The sequence below is a fragment of the Cotesia typhae genome, unplaced genomic scaffold (assembly GCF_013202065.1).
Source record: "Cotesia typhae breed Kobodo isofemale line unplaced genomic scaffold, CoteBio_Ctyphae contig_36, whole genome shotgun sequence".
Classification (NCBI taxonomy): domain Eukaryota; kingdom Metazoa; phylum Arthropoda; class Insecta; order Hymenoptera; family Braconidae; genus Cotesia; species Cotesia typhae.
In genome coordinates, this window is record NW_027423744.1 from 1,859,812 (window position 1) to 1,877,275 (window position 17,464).

The 17,464-nt window shown below is 23.9% G+C and overlaps 2 protein-coding genes and 2 long non-coding RNA genes across 7 annotated transcripts; 2 read left to right on the forward strand and 2 right to left on the reverse strand.

Annotated features, from left to right (window-relative positions):
- The first annotated feature begins 793 nt into the window (after positions 1-793).
- Positions 794-8,416, forward strand: LOC141526611 (putative sodium-coupled neutral amino acid transporter 11). Of its 4 annotated transcripts, none has more exons than XM_074241652.1 (8): positions 794-904; positions 1,147-1,226; positions 4,085-4,138; positions 5,054-5,141; positions 5,259-5,468; positions 6,149-6,401; positions 6,475-6,823; positions 7,617-8,416. In XM_074241652.1, the coding sequence occupies exons 2-8, from the start codon at positions 1,149-1,151 to the stop codon at positions 8,100-8,102; spliced, it is 1,518 nt and encodes a 505-aa protein (XP_074097753.1). In that variant the 5' UTR covers positions 794-904; positions 1,147-1,148; the 3' UTR covers positions 8,103-8,416. The 4 variants fall into 4 exon arrangements, with proteins under 4 accessions (XP_074097753.1, XP_074097756.1, XP_074097754.1 ...); XM_074241653.1 differs by having other exon boundaries at positions 822-904; positions 1,106-1,226; XM_074241655.1 differs by lacking the exon at positions 4,085-4,138 and having other exon boundaries at positions 795-904.
- A 29-nt stretch (positions 8,417-8,445) lies between these two features.
- LOC141526612 (NAD-dependent protein deacylase sirtuin-5, mitochondrial) lies at positions 8,446-13,791 on the reverse strand. Its single transcript, XM_074241657.1, is given in 6 exon segments — positions 8,446-9,273; positions 9,346-9,496; positions 10,656-10,798; positions 12,321-12,501; positions 12,504-12,534; positions 13,406-13,791. Coding segments are annotated over 6 exon segments (804 nt in total). The 5' UTR covers positions 13,649-13,791; the 3' UTR covers positions 8,446-9,218.
- A 111-nt stretch (positions 13,792-13,902) lies between these two features.
- Positions 13,903-17,000, forward strand: LOC141526615 (uncharacterized). The gene is made up of 3 exons (XR_012479059.1): positions 13,903-14,038; positions 14,106-14,195; positions 15,921-17,000. It is a non-coding gene; the product is annotated as an uncharacterized LOC141526615 (long non-coding RNA).
- LOC141526614 (uncharacterized) lies at positions 14,202-15,142 on the reverse strand. The gene is made up of 4 exons (XR_012479058.1): positions 15,130-15,142; positions 14,927-15,063; positions 14,765-14,836; positions 14,202-14,701 (listed from the first exon to the last, which is right to left on the reverse strand). It is a non-coding gene; the product is annotated as an uncharacterized LOC141526614 (long non-coding RNA).
- Positions 17,001-17,464: the final 464 nt, after the last annotated feature.

A 17,464-nucleotide genomic window follows, 5' to 3' on the forward strand; every position in this document is an offset into this window, starting at 1 on the left:
TCGTTCTTATTCGTAAATGGTAAGAACAAACACACAGCATGTTAAAATAAAAAATGCTAAAGTTAGCGGTTAGCTGTCAATTTTAAAAATTTTTTTAACAAATTAATTACAATAAAAATATGACATTAAAGTTAGCCGACGTTCTAAATTTTTTAATTCTTTTTAATAATTAAATTAAAACAAAAAAATTGTACTTACAGTTATTTACACATGCAAATTTTTTTGTAATAATTTTTCCAATAAAAAAATTCTAAAAATTTTTAGATGTCGGTTAACTTTATTTTTATGATAATTTTTAATTTTCTTCAACCAAAAAAATTGTTCCAAAAATTATTTTAAAAAATGGCATTTTTAATTTATTAAAATTTCTACAAGTCCATTATTTTAATAATTTTTTTTTGCTTTCATTTATTTGTTAAAAAAAATTAAAACAATTGTGAAGTGACAGCTAACTTTAATCCCTACAATACAAATACAAAAAATGGGACCTGATTCCTCATTGGTCAAAAGTAAGGCGCGCGCGTAGCGCGCTATTCAAATTTCTAATGTCATTAAAAAAATGCTTCTAAAAATTTTCACTTGTAATTTTTAATTATTTTCACATGTGAAACTTTTTAATTAAATTTTTTTTTTTAATAATCTAATTGCTATAAAATTCCAAAAATATTTTTAATATCTAAATCAACTTCAGTGTTATTACAAATTTCTTAAATTCCCGTTCTTTTTTGTTGACGGTAAGGAAGACTGAAACACCCGCGCATTGCGCAGTTGTAATGTAATGTAATACTTTAACATATTTTTCGTAAGTGATACATAAATGAGTAAAAAACATCTCTCAAGGCGACGTTAGTAATCAATAAACAGAAGATCAAACAATTCTCTGACATCTGTGTTGTTATAAAAAGTAAGCACGATAGTTTCAAACTGCAGCCCGACGATACGCAACTTACCTTTTAAATTAGACATTAATCTTTTGATTTATCTAAAAATTGATTAAATTTTTTTTTATTTCATGAATTTTTTTCGGCTGTTTTTTATATCAAATTTCGCGATAATATAATTTTTTTCTTTTATTATTTCGACTTTTAATTGTATGATTTAACAGGGTTAAGTATTAAAAATTTATTTGTTATTATCGAGATTCAGATATGGCACAAGGAACTTCTCAGCAGCAAAGTGTTAACGAAAAAAGTTACATCTTAGATGCAAGGAAAAATTTCGAAGACGTGAGTACCCTTAGAATTTCATGGTTTATTTTGTTAATTGATAAATAAAAGATGATTATAATTGTTTTAGGTAAGAAAGCACTAATGAGTGTTTTTTGCGTCAAATGTAAAGTAGCAAATATCTAGAAATTTTTTCAATTTCAAGCTTATGAATTACTTTCGTATCAATCTTAGTCAAATTTTGAATAAATTTCTTCTACGTAAATAAATATTGTTAATGATAATTTTCGCAAGAAACTTTAATTATTTGAAGAAAAATTCAACTTTTTTTAGTTATGATATTGAATATTCAATAAACATCTGGCAATTTTCCCGTTTTTTTTTTTAACGAATAGATTTGTTCAAAGAATATATTATAATGTATCAGACTACATCCTCTTCTAAAAAGTTGATGGCCGGATGTCCTATCGTTTTACGTCACTTCTGTGACTATTTTATTCGGTTGTTGATTTGTCGACTGAGATAGTGGCGGGATTTTTAAAAGAATGAAGGCGAGCGAAGCGAGCGTGTTAAGTCTAGTATTATTAAATAAATAAATATTAATTTAAAAATAATAAATTTTTTGTTAAAATTTACTATTTCAAAAACCAAAAAATTACATTCTTATAAATGTACTATTATTGATTTTCTGACTTAAAATTTTTCTTCGTTAAAAAAAAAAATTTCAAAATAAAACATTCTTGAATAAAGACAACCGGCTACAAAATAATTTTAAGGAAATTATGTTTAAATTAATTTAAAAATATTTTTTTTTAATGATTTAATAATAAATTTTAATTTTGTAAAAAGTGTAAAGATTTAAAAAAATTTTTCTGATAGCATTTGATTAGATTAAATTGAAAAAATAATTATAAGACGATAAATTTTTTAATAAAGATAATCGGTAATAAAATAGTTTTTTTAGAAATAAAATTTCTCTTGAATCAATTAATTTCTTTTCTCAGTGTCCATTTGTAGGATTTGATCAAAATCACTCAATTTTACTTAAATTAAATAAAAAAAATGACAAAACATTGTGCCCGACGCCTAGGATCGAACTCAGAGAATCTTGAGGACCGACTGAGTCGTCACCGCCGCGCCAGACGGTCAATGTGTACGGAGAAAATTTTTTAAATTGTACATAAAGTACAGAGAAGGCACAGCAAAGGCTAATTATTTGGCTCATATTTATGAGAGTTTGTTCAATAATTGAAGAACTATTATAAAAACTCATGATAATATTTTTTTAGTTTTAGCTTCACATTAAAAAAATTTTTTTTCAAATTGCTTATTATTCAAATTTTATTTCATATTAAATTAAATCCTCTTCTAAAAAGTTGATGGCCGGATGTCGTATCGTTTTACGTCACTTCTGTGACTATTTTATTCGGTTGTTGATTTGTCGACTGAGATAGTGGCGGGATTTTTAAAAGAATGAAGGCGAGCGAAGCGAGCGTGTTAAGTCTAGTTATTCAAAAAATACATGACATTAAAGATGAAAATTAACTTAACATAAAAATAAATTTAGCAAATATTTAATAATTTTGAGAATTTTTTTTAACAAATAAATTATGACAAAAAAAAGTTGACATTTAGAAATTTGAAAAAATTAAAAATCATTTTTTGGAGCTAATTTTTTTGTTGAATAAAATTAAAAAATTCTCTTATGACTGCTAACTTTAATGTCATAACTTAGCAGATAGTTGATAATTTTAAAAATTGTTGTATCAAATAAATTATGGCAAAAAAAAAATTTATAAAAAAAATTGACATTTAGAAATTTTGAAAAACTACAAATGCATTTTTTTACAAATAATTTTTTTAAATACATTTATTTGTTAAAAAAAATAAAAAAATTGTTAAGTGACAGCTAACTTTAATGTCATATATATTTTTATTAAAAAATTGCATGCATATTTTTTTTTTATTTCTATAAGTGGAACTTTTTTTTTTCCTATAATAATTTTATTTGAAAAAAATTACAAAAATTGTTAAATGTCTATTAATTTTGATAATTTTTTTTTTTTTAATTTTCAAAGTTGTTTTTTAACGATCTGGAAATTAACAAATATTCGAATATATTTTCTCATTCTAAATAAATAAATTAGATAATTACAAACTAAAAATAAAAAAAAAAATACAATTATTTTTTTTTCTTACTTATAATTATTTTTTCAAACAAAAGAAAATTTTAGATGCTTGCTATTTTAACGTAATATGTGAATAATTTTTACAAAAGAAAAAATATCAAGCTATATTACTCTACAACTAGATTTTTGATGACACAGTAAATAGCAACTCCTGAGTAATGAAGATTACATAAAAAAAAAATAATTATGAAAGTTTGTATTAATTAATAAATATCTCAATGAAAATTGATCTGTTTGTATATTAAAACAAATAAATAATGATTATTGGATTGTGATGTAATGCTTTCATAAACATATGCTGTCTCAGAGTTCATTTCCCAGACAGATAGTGTAATGAATATTTATATTCTTATAAAATCACAATCTTCTTTACTTAAAAGAAATTAACGATTAAAATTATTCCATAATTATGCATTTACTTATTTGATAATAAATTCATACATTTTTCAAAATGAATCAATAAATAAGATGATTAATTATTGTTATATATTATTTAAGACAGAAACATTTTCTCTATGCAATTAATTTTAAGTATATTGTTTAATTACTGTATATCTAATTAACGCACAATCTTTTAATTATATAGGAAACTTTGTGAAATAATTCCACAAGTTACAACTTAACACAGTATATTAAATATCACTATATGTTATTCGTTTTTCCTTGGTACTTTTTTTATTTTTATTCCTACTTTTCTTGCTGATGCACAAAATCGGATAAATTTGGCAGGGAGGCAGCTTAGAAACGGATGATTCTTACGACGATTTGAGACAACTTGTAAGGGTAAGGATGAAATAAAAAAAAAGCAATTGTTGTCTCTACGCGTCATACATTTTTTCAAATTGGTTATGTCATTAAATCAATAAAATTTCTTTTACTATTTGATTCTGCACCAGTATTCTTTTTTTTTTTCTTTTTATTGTTATTTTAAATATCTTATTGTACGTGAATCTATTTGTCATTGTTCACTTCGTCTATTGGATACTTCTGTCATCTAAAAAATCCATCGACTGAATAATCATCATCAACCACTCTCGCCGATATTCATCAATTTGTTTATTTGTGCTCAGCTGTTATAAAAAAATCATAACATCTATTATTGTTAACAATGTGGATTGTTTATTTGTAACATTGGTAAGAAAAGCATCAGCTTATTTTTTTTTTTTTTTTTTTTTTTTTTTTTTTTTATATTTATCACCATTAAATAACTTTTCATTTATTTCTTAATTAAGAAAATTTCTTAACTTTTCATCAGTTTTTAAATTCTTTATCTTAAATCATTTTTTTTTCAAGTAAAAATGATTATTTAAATTAAAATAAAATTAAATTTGCATTTGAAAAAATGAGAAGTGAAATAAATTTTTTTAATGCTTTTTTTTTTAATGTGAAATTTTGAATAATTTTCTTATTTAACATGTGAATGTTTAAGCTGCACTCTTATAAATGTAACATAACTGTAACCGCAAATAATATTATTTATTAATTTACAGTAAATGTTGTTTAGAATATTTTAATAATTTTAGTAGATATAAATAGTACTAAATTTATTTAAATTATGTGCATTAATTATAGTAGCAAGAGCAAAAGATGAAGCGAGAGCTGAATAATAATATGAAGCTTAAATAGATTAAATTTTTTCATTACTTATATTTTATTGTGTTTCTTCAATGAATAATTGTAGTATTGATTACGTTTTAGGAAGATGAAGAGAACTCAGGAAAATTTACAAGTCTTCCACTGGCAAGTTTCAATTTCATTAATTCTATTATTGGCAGCGGAGTCATTGGTGAGTGTTAATTTATTGAAATAAAATTATAAATTTAAATAAAAAATATTGGTATTTGTCTTTGAATTTTCATGATAAAAATAAATTATTTTTTAACATTATAAATTTACGTTTCAGGAATTCCATATGCATTGCATCAATCAGGATTTGGTTTAGGAATTTTACTGCTAATTATTGTAGCAGTTCTGACTGATTATTCTCTAATTTTAATGGTCAGAAGTGGTCATCTTTGTGGAGAAATGAGCTATCAAGGATTAATGAGAGCAAGTTTTGGACGGCCTGGATTTTATATCTTAACTGCTCTACAATTTATTTACCCATTTATAGGTAAATTAAAATAATTTTACTTATAGAAATGATAAAAACCACAATATCGTGTTACTAAAACCATAAGGGCGTATAAAAAAATTTTTTTGCTCAATCGATGTAAAAATAGTAAAAAAATTAAAATCTATGGAAAAAACGAAAAAAAAATTTTTAATATACTCCCTTACGGTTTTAAGAAAATTTTTTTAAAGTCATAAGGGCGTATCCTATTTTTTCGGTTTATTATCAATTATATGTCAGAGTAAGAAAAAAATAGTATTTTTTCATTTTTGAATTATTTATATTTTTAATGATAAATTTTTGAATTATTAAAATTATAACAAACTTAAGAGTAGATCAAAATGAATTCAAAATTTTTCTTTTTTACTTAAATAAATATTGTTTCAGATAAATTAAGTTGTGGTGTGATATTTTTCATCACCTGTAACATTTATTATTTACTCTGATCTATAATTAATAATAAATCAAAAAATAGGTACGCCCTTATGACTTTAAAAAAATTTTTTCTTAAAACCATAAGGGCGTATATTAAAAAAAAATTTTGTTTTCGTTTTCTTCATAGATTTTCATGTTTTACTATTTTTATATTGATTGGAGTAAAAAAATATTTTTTTATACGCCCTTATGGTTTTAGTAACACGACATATTATTACTAAAAACTTGATTCATTATTTTCACAGCAATGATTTCTTACAATATTGTTGTCGGAGACACTGTAACAAAGGTAATAATAAGAGTTACTGGAATTGCTGAGAGTAATATATTTGCACAAAGAGAAGTTGTAATATTATTAGCAACTTTATTGATAACAATACCACTGTGTCTCTATAGAAATGTAGCGCGACTAGCTAAAATTTCATTTCTCTCTCTTGTATGTGTTGCTTTTATTCTATTGGCAATTTTTATTCGGATGGGTACCATGTCATCTCTCGTGTAAGTATTTATTCAATATGAATAAATAATTTTAAATAAAATTAAATTAAAAAAAAATGTTTATTTAACTCAGACCGGATCGAGCAGACAGCTGGGAATTTGCAAATTTAAGAGGAATATTACCATCAATTGGAATAATGGCATTTGCATTTATGTGTCATCATAATACATTCCTTATTTACGAATCAATAGAACGAGCCACCCAACAGAAGTGGGACGTCGTCACACACTGGTCTTTATTTACATCTTTTATCATTGCTTCAGCGTTTGGAATTGCGGGATATGTCACATTTACGAGCTATGTTCAAGGAGATCTCATGGAAAATTATTGTTGGAATGATGACCTTATGAACTTATCACGAGTTATGTTTAGCGGAACAATTTTGCTCACATTTCCTATAGAATGCTTCGTAACTCGTGAAGTAACTAAATATTTTTTATTTATAGTACTTATTATTTTTGGGCTAGCCCGTGTAAAAAAAAATTGTCCTAAAAGAGTCATAAGCTTAGGATCCTAAACGTGACACAATTTAGGACATTTTTATGACAAATTTATGACACCAAACCGAAATGAAATTTCTATTTTAGAAAAATATTGTCGCAATTACTCAGAGAAAAATATTGTAAAAATACTTTTATGACAATTTTAGGATACTTTTATGAAAATTTTAGGACATTTTTAAGACAACTTTATGACACATGACAATGTTAGGATACTTCTATGATAATTTTATGACTACTTTAGGACAATTTTAAAATATTTTTATACCAATTTTATCACACTTATAACAATTTTAGGATACTTTTAGGACAATTTTAAAATACTTTTATGAAAATTGTCATAAATGTCATAAAATTGTCATAAAAAAATATTTTAAAATTGTCATAAATGTGTTCTAAAATTCATAATAGTGTCCTAAAATTGTCATAAAAGTATCCTAAAGTCGTCATAAAAGTGTAGTAAAATTAATAAAAATGTCCTAAAATTGTCATAAAAGTACTTTTTACAATATTTTTTCTCTGAGTAATTGCGACAATATTTTTCTTAAATCGAAATTTCATTTTGGTTTGGTGTCATAAATTTGTCATAAAAATGTCTTAAATTGTGTCACGTTTAGGATCCTAAGCTTATGACTCTTTTAGGATAACTTTTTTTTTACACGGGCTGTGTTAAATTAACTTGAACTTGATTTTTTTTTTTTTTTTTTTAAATAGGTCATCTTGACGGCTATAAAGGGCACTACTGAAACAGAAAATCATGATGTATACATTGCTGGCTCAGATCGACGTTACCTTATAATAACAATGGGAATAGTAACTTTAGCTTATTTAATATCAATGTCTGAAGATTGTCTTGGAGTTGTACTTGAACTCAACGGAATTCTTGCAGCAGTACCATTAGCTTATATACTACCGGCCTTGTGTTACTTAAGACTTGAAGAAGGCCCACTACTGTCTTCTAAAAAGATACCTGCTATTGGATTACTTACAGCAGGTGCTTTTACTGCTATTGCAGGTTTATACCTTCTAATTTTCCACAACAATTCAGCTGATTCCTGTAAGCATGGTCAAATAATGCCATACTGTCTTACTAATACGACTATTACAAATGTTTCGACTACTATGGTTAATATATTAGAAACGTCTTCCGTAGCACCGAATTTAACAACAATAATGACGAATTTAGTAACGTTATCCTAATAACTGGACTATTGTCTGATCCTAATTATTTTTTCCTAATACTATAAAAAGCGATAGTTAATATAACTTTGCCAAACCAAAGCTGTTAGGATTTTAAATCTAGTAATAATGACTTTTTTTTTTTTGAGCTTTTTTAAAAGTTTGTATGTGCAATCAATTATTTATTTGCAATCTTAAAATGAACAAATGCACAAAGCAATCAAAAAAAAAAAAAAAAATATTTATAATGAAAAAAAAATTTTTTTAATGTTTTTTTGAGTGCTACTTTGATTATTAAAGATAAATTAAGAAAATGAACAAACATTCCATGAAAGTAAAAATAAGAATTAAAATTTTTTTTTAATTTTTTTATATTTGTGATACATTTTTCTTTATACATATACATATTTATAGTTTTATTTTACAGTGTATTTATGTAAATAATTATTTAAAATTTTATTAATGTATATCAAATTATATACATGCAAATTATGCAAAATAATCAAAATAATGTACCAGAGAAATATTTATAATTTATTTATTGGAGAAAAAAAATTAACTTTTATGATTATAGTCAAATTTTTTTTTGTGTAGATTAAAAAAAATTTTTTTTTTTCAACTTGTAATTTTAAGATAAAAAATAATTCCACGGGTTAAGATACGAAAAATGAAGATTGTGAAGTAAATATTTAATAATAATAATATTAATAATAATGATAATACTAATAGTAATAATAAAATAAGCAAGTAAGATACGCGAATTATTTTTGTCGCAATTTCTTGACCATTTCTAACTCTGTGATAAATTTATGTTTCAATGAGCATCAAAAGAAAAAATTAAAACAAAGTGAAGAAATCAAGAATAAAACGTGATTTTACTTCAAGAGTATGTTAATGAAAGTTTTTATTATTATTGAATATAACATATAATCTATATTTGGGATGTTAAATAAATGATAAGTGTTTAACTAATTTGATGTATGAAAATTTTTGTCTTTTTTTTTTTTTTTTTTTTTTTTTTTTGTTTTTTTTACAAAGACATCACACAGTTTAGTATGAAATAAATACAATTAGATAAATAGCTATTCAAAACAATGTATTATTATTATTTCTTTGATTAAAAATAAATTTATTTTTTCAAATATCCAATGCTTCAGTTACTGTCACAGTACATGGACCTTGAAAATGGTATCTGTAATAAAATTATGTATTTATTATAATTTAAAAATGAACTTTTTGAAATAAAATAATTTAAATCAATTACTGAAAACTTTTTGTTGCTGCAGTTTCTTCCAAGTTAAATTCAGCAACAGTGATACCACGTTCAGCGACTCTCGGTGCAAACATAGCAGCTGGATAGATGAGTGATGAAGTTCCAATTATTAAACATACATCACAGCTTTCAACAGCAGCCTCTAAAATCAAAAGATATTTATATATAAATACATCATGATCTTAATTAATGTGTAGAAATATATATATGATTTTTATGTATATAGTGACTCATTACGATATCTCTGGAACTATAAGACCTAGAGACTTGAAATTTGGCAGAAATATTCCTTTCGCTGAGTAGAGGTCAGCTAAGAACGGATTTTTACAAAATTCCACCCACAAGGGGGTTGCGGGGGCATTAACAATGAAAAATTCCCGTTTTTAAACTATAGCTCCTATCGACTCCAAATTTGGTAGGAATCTTCTGTAAGAGATGTAGAAATAATCTATAAACAAATTTTACGATATCTCACCTCACAGAGGGTTTCAGGGGTGGGTATTAACAATTAAAATTTTTAATTTTCAAGCTATAACTCCTACAGACTCCAAATTTGGTAGGAATCTTCTGTAAGACATGTAGAAAAAGTCTATGGGCAAATTTTACGATAGCTCATCTCACAGGGGTTTGCGAAGGTGGGTGTTAACATTGAAAATTTTTAATTTCCAAGCTATAGCTCCTATAGACTCCGAATTCTCTTTTCAAATTTTTTTCTTCGTGTCAATTATTATTCATTTTTGAAAAAAAAGCCACGCAAACATTATAATTATTGCACATTGAAAGTTACAATGAATATTAGCTGGAATAATTACATGGATAAAAGGTATATGCGAATTCGATGAAATTTGTAATTTGTGAAAGTAAAACAATACTCTAATTAAATTTAAGTCTAGATTTAAAAATACAATTCTATAAAGTGCCCAGCGGAGAGGGGTGGGTAACAGCTAGTTAAATATAATTAAATTATGAAAAAATAAAGATTTAATAAGGTTTAAAGCTTAAATATTTTCAGTGGAAAATAAAATAAAGATAATCAAAATACTTTTTCACTGAAGAAAAATAATTTAAATAATTATAGTTAATTTAAATTAAACAAGTCCATTTAAATTTAAATAGAAGTTAAGTTTGATTTGTTAAGAATTACGCAAGTTATCATGATGCCAAGAAACTTTGAATCAAAATTATTTTTAGAATTTGCACAACGTATTAAGACATATTATGGAAAAGTTTTATCAAAATTAAATTATAAGAACTTTTAAAATATTTTTTTTTTTTTTAAATAAACGAATAATAAAACAAACCAGTTTTATTCAGAAGATCTTCATCGAGATTTTCACCAAACCACACAATAAATGGTCTCAGTAACCCTGTACAATCATTCTTTTGACAGTGCGGTAAATCTTCGACTGGTATGTCAGAAGCCATATCATCAGGCTCGGGTAAACTAAAATTATGTTTTTAAAAATGTATTATATTAACGATTATATTTTTCTTTAGCAGGTAAAATTCAAAATTTAAAATAATTAAAAAAATTCATAGTATTGACAATAGCAGTTATCTGAAAATTACTATAATTTTATGGATCATTCCAAATATCCCTGATGCACGTAATCAAATGTAAATGAATATATAAAAATTAGGAAAAGAAGAAAAGAGTTTCTTAAATGAATGGGAAGATTTAGAAAATGAAAAGATAGAAGAAAGATTAATAGAGAAGTGTTAAAGAGAGTGTAAAATAGACGGGAGAGCATGCACGGTCTTCAGAAAAATTAAAGAGATCTTAAGGGAAAAAACAGGATTGCAGAATTTGGTACAGGAGGGCCACCAGGACAACGACGTGCAAACAAGATAATAAAAGAAAAGAGAAGAAAAACAGAAAGATTAAATTAAAAGATAAATAATATATACAATTAATATATCGAAGCAAAATATGTAAAAACTTTGTAAGAGACAAAAGTCGTGCAAATAAAAATCTTTATTATTATTGAATCATTGACTGATTGGTATATTTTTTTCTTTTCAAAATATACACAGGAAAATTTTGAATAACTCTCAACATTCTCTTTATAATTTGTTTCATTGATATCCAATGAAATTTAAATTTGCAGACAAAAATTTAAAAGAAATTGGACTTATTATTTTTAAAGCTTTTAAAGATGGAATTTTTTTAATAATTTTTTTGCTATAATTTATTTGTTAAAAAATTTTTTTAAATTGTCAGCTGTCTTAATTTTAGTATCATTAAGAGGGAACACGACTGTGACGATAAAAAAAAAAGAGGTGATTTTCGAGAATTTTTTTGACAGGAAAATAAATTAATTTGGGGATCGGACTTTTTATTTTCTGAAGGGTACATTAAAGATTATTACCCTAAATTTTTATTAAAAGTATTTAGTTATTACAAAATTATTAACAATCTCGTAGAGTACTAGAAAAAATTTCCCCCTCCCCTTACTGTATTTTTTGCTTTTGCTTTAACCCGGCTAAAAAAATCTTTAAAATAAAAATTTTTAAATTCTGTACGTGCGACGATAACTACATCTTTACTGATTAAAAATATATTTAGATTTTTATTTTCAGATAATCCGTTTTTGAGTTATCGGAAATTTTTTCTAGTGCTCTACGAGATTGTTAATAACTTTGTAATAATTAAATATTTTTTAATAAAAATTTAGGGTAATAATCTTTAATGTACCCTTAATAAAATAAAAAAATCCGATCCCCAAATTCCTTTATTTTCCTGTCAAAAAATTCCCAAAATCACCTCTTTTTTTTCGATCGTCACAGTGGTGTTCCTCCATAATATCCAATCTAGTTAAATAAAAATAATAATACTATTAAATATCCTCTATTTTAAGTATCGTTTATATTTATGCCAAACAACGCATCCAATATTTCTAAAGTTTTTGTAAAAATTAATTACTCATGCTATTTATATTTTCTATAATAAAAAGATAGATATCTACCTGGCTCTTGCTAAAGCAGGACAAATAGGAACTGTATTATTGACTTCAACATTACCGCACTCAGTGCATTGTGTTTTAAACAATGAACCATGGAGTTCCACGATATTTTTAGTTCCAGCACGTTGGTGGAGCCCATCAACATTTTGTGTTACAACCGTCACCTGTTTTCCTTGACTTGTGAGCTTTTTTCAAAGTTTGCGATTGTATCATGAGCCTCAGTGATATCAAAAACAGTATTAATAAATATGAAAACAATAAGAAGATAAAGTAAGTGATAAAATATAATAAATAATGAGGTTGAAGTTAGCAGACACTTGACAATTTTTTAGTTTTTTTTTTTTAAAAAATAAACGAGGCATAGAAAATTATTTATAAAAATCATGAAAATAAATTTAGCAGATATTTAATAATTTTTTTAACAAATAAATTATGGCAAAAAAATTGACATTTAGAAATTAAAAAAATTAAAAATCCAATTTTTTTAATTATTTTTTTGTTAAATAAAATTTTAAAATTCTCTACTGACTGCTAACTTTAATGTCATATAAAAATCTCATTTATAATTTTTCAGAGCTTCTAAAGATGGAATTTAAAAAAAAATTTTTCTTGCTATAATATGAAAATGAAGTTAGCTAACATTTCAAAATTTTAAGAAATTTTTATTGAAAAATTTCAATTAAACAATTAAAGAAAAATTTCACATGTAAAAACTTGAAAAACTATAAGTGCAATTTTTTAGAAATTTCTTTTTAATTTTAATTTAATTAAAAATTTTTAAACGTCTGCTAACTTCAGTGTCATTGCTATAATTTGTACGAAAATTAAGTTAGCCGATATTTAAAAATTTTTGGAACTTTTTTTTATTGAAAAATTATTACAAAAAAAAATTAAAAAAATTTGCACTTGTGAAAAACTTGAAAAACTGTAAGTGCAATTTTTGAAAAATATTTTTAAGCTCTAATTTAATGAATGAAAAAAATCAAAAAATTAAAAATGTCTGCTAACTTAATTTTCATATAATTTGTTAGTTAAAAAAATTCTAAAAATTATTAGATATCATTTAATTTCAGTATCAAAATAAATACCTTATTTGGCTGGACTTTAGTTGCTAAAGCACGTCTATATTCATAAAATTCCCAAACAAGCGATGGATTATCCTTAAAAGCTCTTGGTGTAGCCAAATAAGTAACTTGATACGTACGCCAAAAGCCACCAGCACCACGAAAAGTTGGTACACCGGATTCAGCAGATATTCCGCTTCCCGTAAGAATCAAAATATTTTTAGCGTTCACTAATGTATCTTTAAATGACTTCATAACGTTATTCATTGTTGTTTTGTTTTACCTAAAATCGCTTTAATAAATGAAGTTAACAATATCTACCATTGGATACCTTCGAAGAAATGCTTCAGAGCGTGACCTCCAAGTCTTTTTTTAAATATAAACCATCAGCTGATGACTGATGATTACAAAACTTTATCAGCTGTTCCAGTTTTAAACGCCATTTTTAAATCGATTTACACATAGTCCAATGTTTGTAACACGTTTTTTAGTTTGTTATTGACATTGTTATTATTTTTTCGAAAATATCTATGCTATAATTTTATTTTTATTTTGTTAAAATCTAAATTAGTCGATTAGTACAAAAATAAATCATAAATATTCAGAGTTATTTTATTTAAAAATTAGATTAATAAAAAATTAAATCATCATTAAAATGTAAGTAAATAATTTTAAATATTATTTTTTTATTTTTAAATTTACTAAATAATATTTTTATTTTTAGTGAGTATAAATGTAAATTCATTGGATCTGATGGACTTAGAGTAGACTTTAATTGATGAGTCTGAAAAATTCTGCACAGAATCGCCAGAGGGTAATGTTAAAAGTGATATTAAAATAAGCAGATACTTTAAAATTTTATAATACTGAAATTAGCAGTCAGCTGTTAATTAACAAAAATTTTTTAAAATTAATTACAACAACAAAACCCTTCTAAAACTTTTCACTTTTAATTTTTATTAATTTCTACATGTGAAACTTTTTAATTTAATTTTTTATAATAATTTAATTGCTGTAAATATCTAAAAAAATTTTTATATCTGTCAACTTCAGTGTCATTAAAATTAAGAAAAATTATAAAAAATTGCATTCATAGTTTTCTAAAATTTTTGCTTTTAGTATACTTTTTTAAAAATTTTATTTTACAATAATGTATTTGCTAAAAAAATTCTTTTATCAAATCTATTTAAAAAAAAAAATAAAAATTTTGATTAATTAGTATTTTTAATTTATTTTTCATTGATACTCATCAAAGTTGTTTTGATTTGATATCACATTGAAGTCGAGTTCTTTGGTACAAATGTAGGATTTCTCTTTCTGCTAGAATAATTTTTATATTGAGTATTTTATACTTTTGTTATATATGTATTTTTTTATATTTACTTGTAAAATATCATGTTTTAAATCATCGCGTCGTTTCGACAATTCTTTTATTTCATTTTGCAATTCTTTTACCTGCAATATTGTAAATTTTAATATTAGTAGAATTTTCAATTATTTATTAATTTATTTTTTAATGAAGTATATACAAAGAATAAGACTGACCTCGCTTTCAATTTTTAGTAAATCTTTTTTAAATCGCCTAGCAAATTTTTGTAACAAGCTACAGACGTAATTTTTTTGGATTCTATGAAATCCAATATTTCTTCAGCACATTTAATTTCATTTCGAGATTTGTTTATCTGCAATTTAACAATTTTGTAGCTTATTGAATTAAAAATGAGTATATTAAAATAATTATTACGTACAGTATCTTTTTTTCTGATAAATCTTCAGATAGTACTTCGAAATTCTTATGAACCTAAGTGATGCATTAACAGAAAAAAATTATATGATAAATAATTATAAACTTTTTAATAATACTGAAGTTAGCGGTCAGCTGTCAATTTAAAAATTTTTTTAACAAATTAATTACAATAAAAAAATGCTTCTAAAAATTTTCACTTGTAATTTTTATTAATTTTCACATGTGAAACTTTTTAATTAAATTTTTTTGAATAATTTAATTGCTATAAAATTCTAAAAAAATTTTTAATATCTGTCAACTTCAGTGTTATAATTTTTGAAATTATATTAAATATAAAAAGTAATTTACTTTATTAATGCTAATATCATGAGCAGATTTTGTACCAAGAATCTATAATAGAAAAAAAAATATAAGTTATTGGATAAAAAATATTTGTCACAAGTTAATTCGTCCTGAATAAATTTTAACTTAGAAAAAAAAACATAGAGAAAACTATAACTGCAGAATTTTTTATAGTTGAAAATTTCTCGTTGATATTTTTATAAAAACGAGTTCAGAAAAATTCGTTGAATAAAATAATATGAACTTGGATCATTGGAAAAATTAAATTTAGTTAGTTCTTTAAATCATATCATTTGAACATTATTGACTGTTTCTAGTTAAAATTTACTATTTTTGGTATCAAATAAATAGATGAAAAGATTACTTACATATCGTTTTAATTCATTTTTCTGACCTTGATACTGTATATATGTAAAAAAAAATTAAGTTAATATAGAATTTAAATTATAGGAAGAACAAAATATTTTACCATAACCATCAGAGATACTGTTATTGTCACCACTATAAATAAAAATATCCATAATAACTTCACTGTACAAAATTTTGTCACTATTGGCCAAAATAAATTGGAAATGTGAGAATAGTGATTCATTTTAAGTTGTAAATTATTGTAAATAAGAAATAAAAATAAATATAAATAATTAAATATATTTTGCAATAAAATGTGATTTACAAATAAAAAAAAAAAAAAGAAATTTTTTTGTAACAAATGCCGTTCATGCTCTGAATTCGGCGATTGTTTACTGATTAAAGTATAAAAATATGAATTTAAATATTTAGAGCTCAATAACCAGAAATTAATATTCCTGATTTTTATTATTAATTTCTCTTTTCTAGCGAAGAGTAAAAAAATTGAGTTTTCGCTTAAAAAAATTCCTAATAAATAGCTTATGCAAAAGAGGACCAGTTTTTCAACCCAGAAATAAATTATTTAAATCATTGTAAATATATTTTTATATACGAAATATATAAGTACATTGATATATAAGTACACAGTGATAAAATAATTGAACCCTGGTTTCAAAAACTGGGCTAAAGTGCAATTAATAATAGCTTCAGGCGATAGTTTTGCAATTATTTTTCATAATTACTTCTGTAATTTATTAGTTCATCTTTCAATGGCTTAGTATTTAAAAATCGATTATTTTTTATTTAACTGCAATATTGATTTATTTATTTATTAATTTATTAGGTACAAACGCCAACAACATTATACAATTTAAACAGTATAAATATAAATGTAAGACGTTTGAACACTCATTCCAGCTAACGACAATAAAATTATAGAACGAACTACCCTCGGAAATTGTTGCATCAGGAACTTTTGCAGAATTTAAAATTTCTGCCTGTAATTAGTTTTTTAATAAAGATTTATAATGCATAGATTCGATAACTTACAGTCGATAAATAAATAAATAAATAGCTTACCTTAATCCTACACGGAAAGAACAAAATTACACTGCACATCCTCCCATATTATACTCAGTGTAATCTGTAGTGAAAAAAATTTTAGATAATAACAAAAATAATCCATATAATTTGAATTATACTCAGTAGAATCTTGGATTATATAATATTTTCAAAAATTGTGATATTTAACTTTTTTCTTTTTTAATTTATAAATTTTTTTGAAAATTTGTAAAATTTATGAAAATTGTGATTATTAATTTTTTTAATTGCGCATTTTTTTTTTTTTTTTTTTTTTTTTAATACATCAATTAAATCAAATAGAAATTTCGGTCAAAAAAATAAAAATTAAAATGGTGATCCCACTTGAAAATATTTACTAAAAATTTTTCAACCCTAAATTATCGGAAAAATTGTGCTTAAATGATCCTTAAATATTTTATATCCAAGCATTGCATTGCATTTTTGAAAAATACATAAAAAAATGAACAATTTAAAAATAAAAATAATTATTACAATTTTAACAAATTTTCAAAAAAATTTATAAATTAAAAAAGAAAAAAGTTGAATATCACAATTTTTGAAAA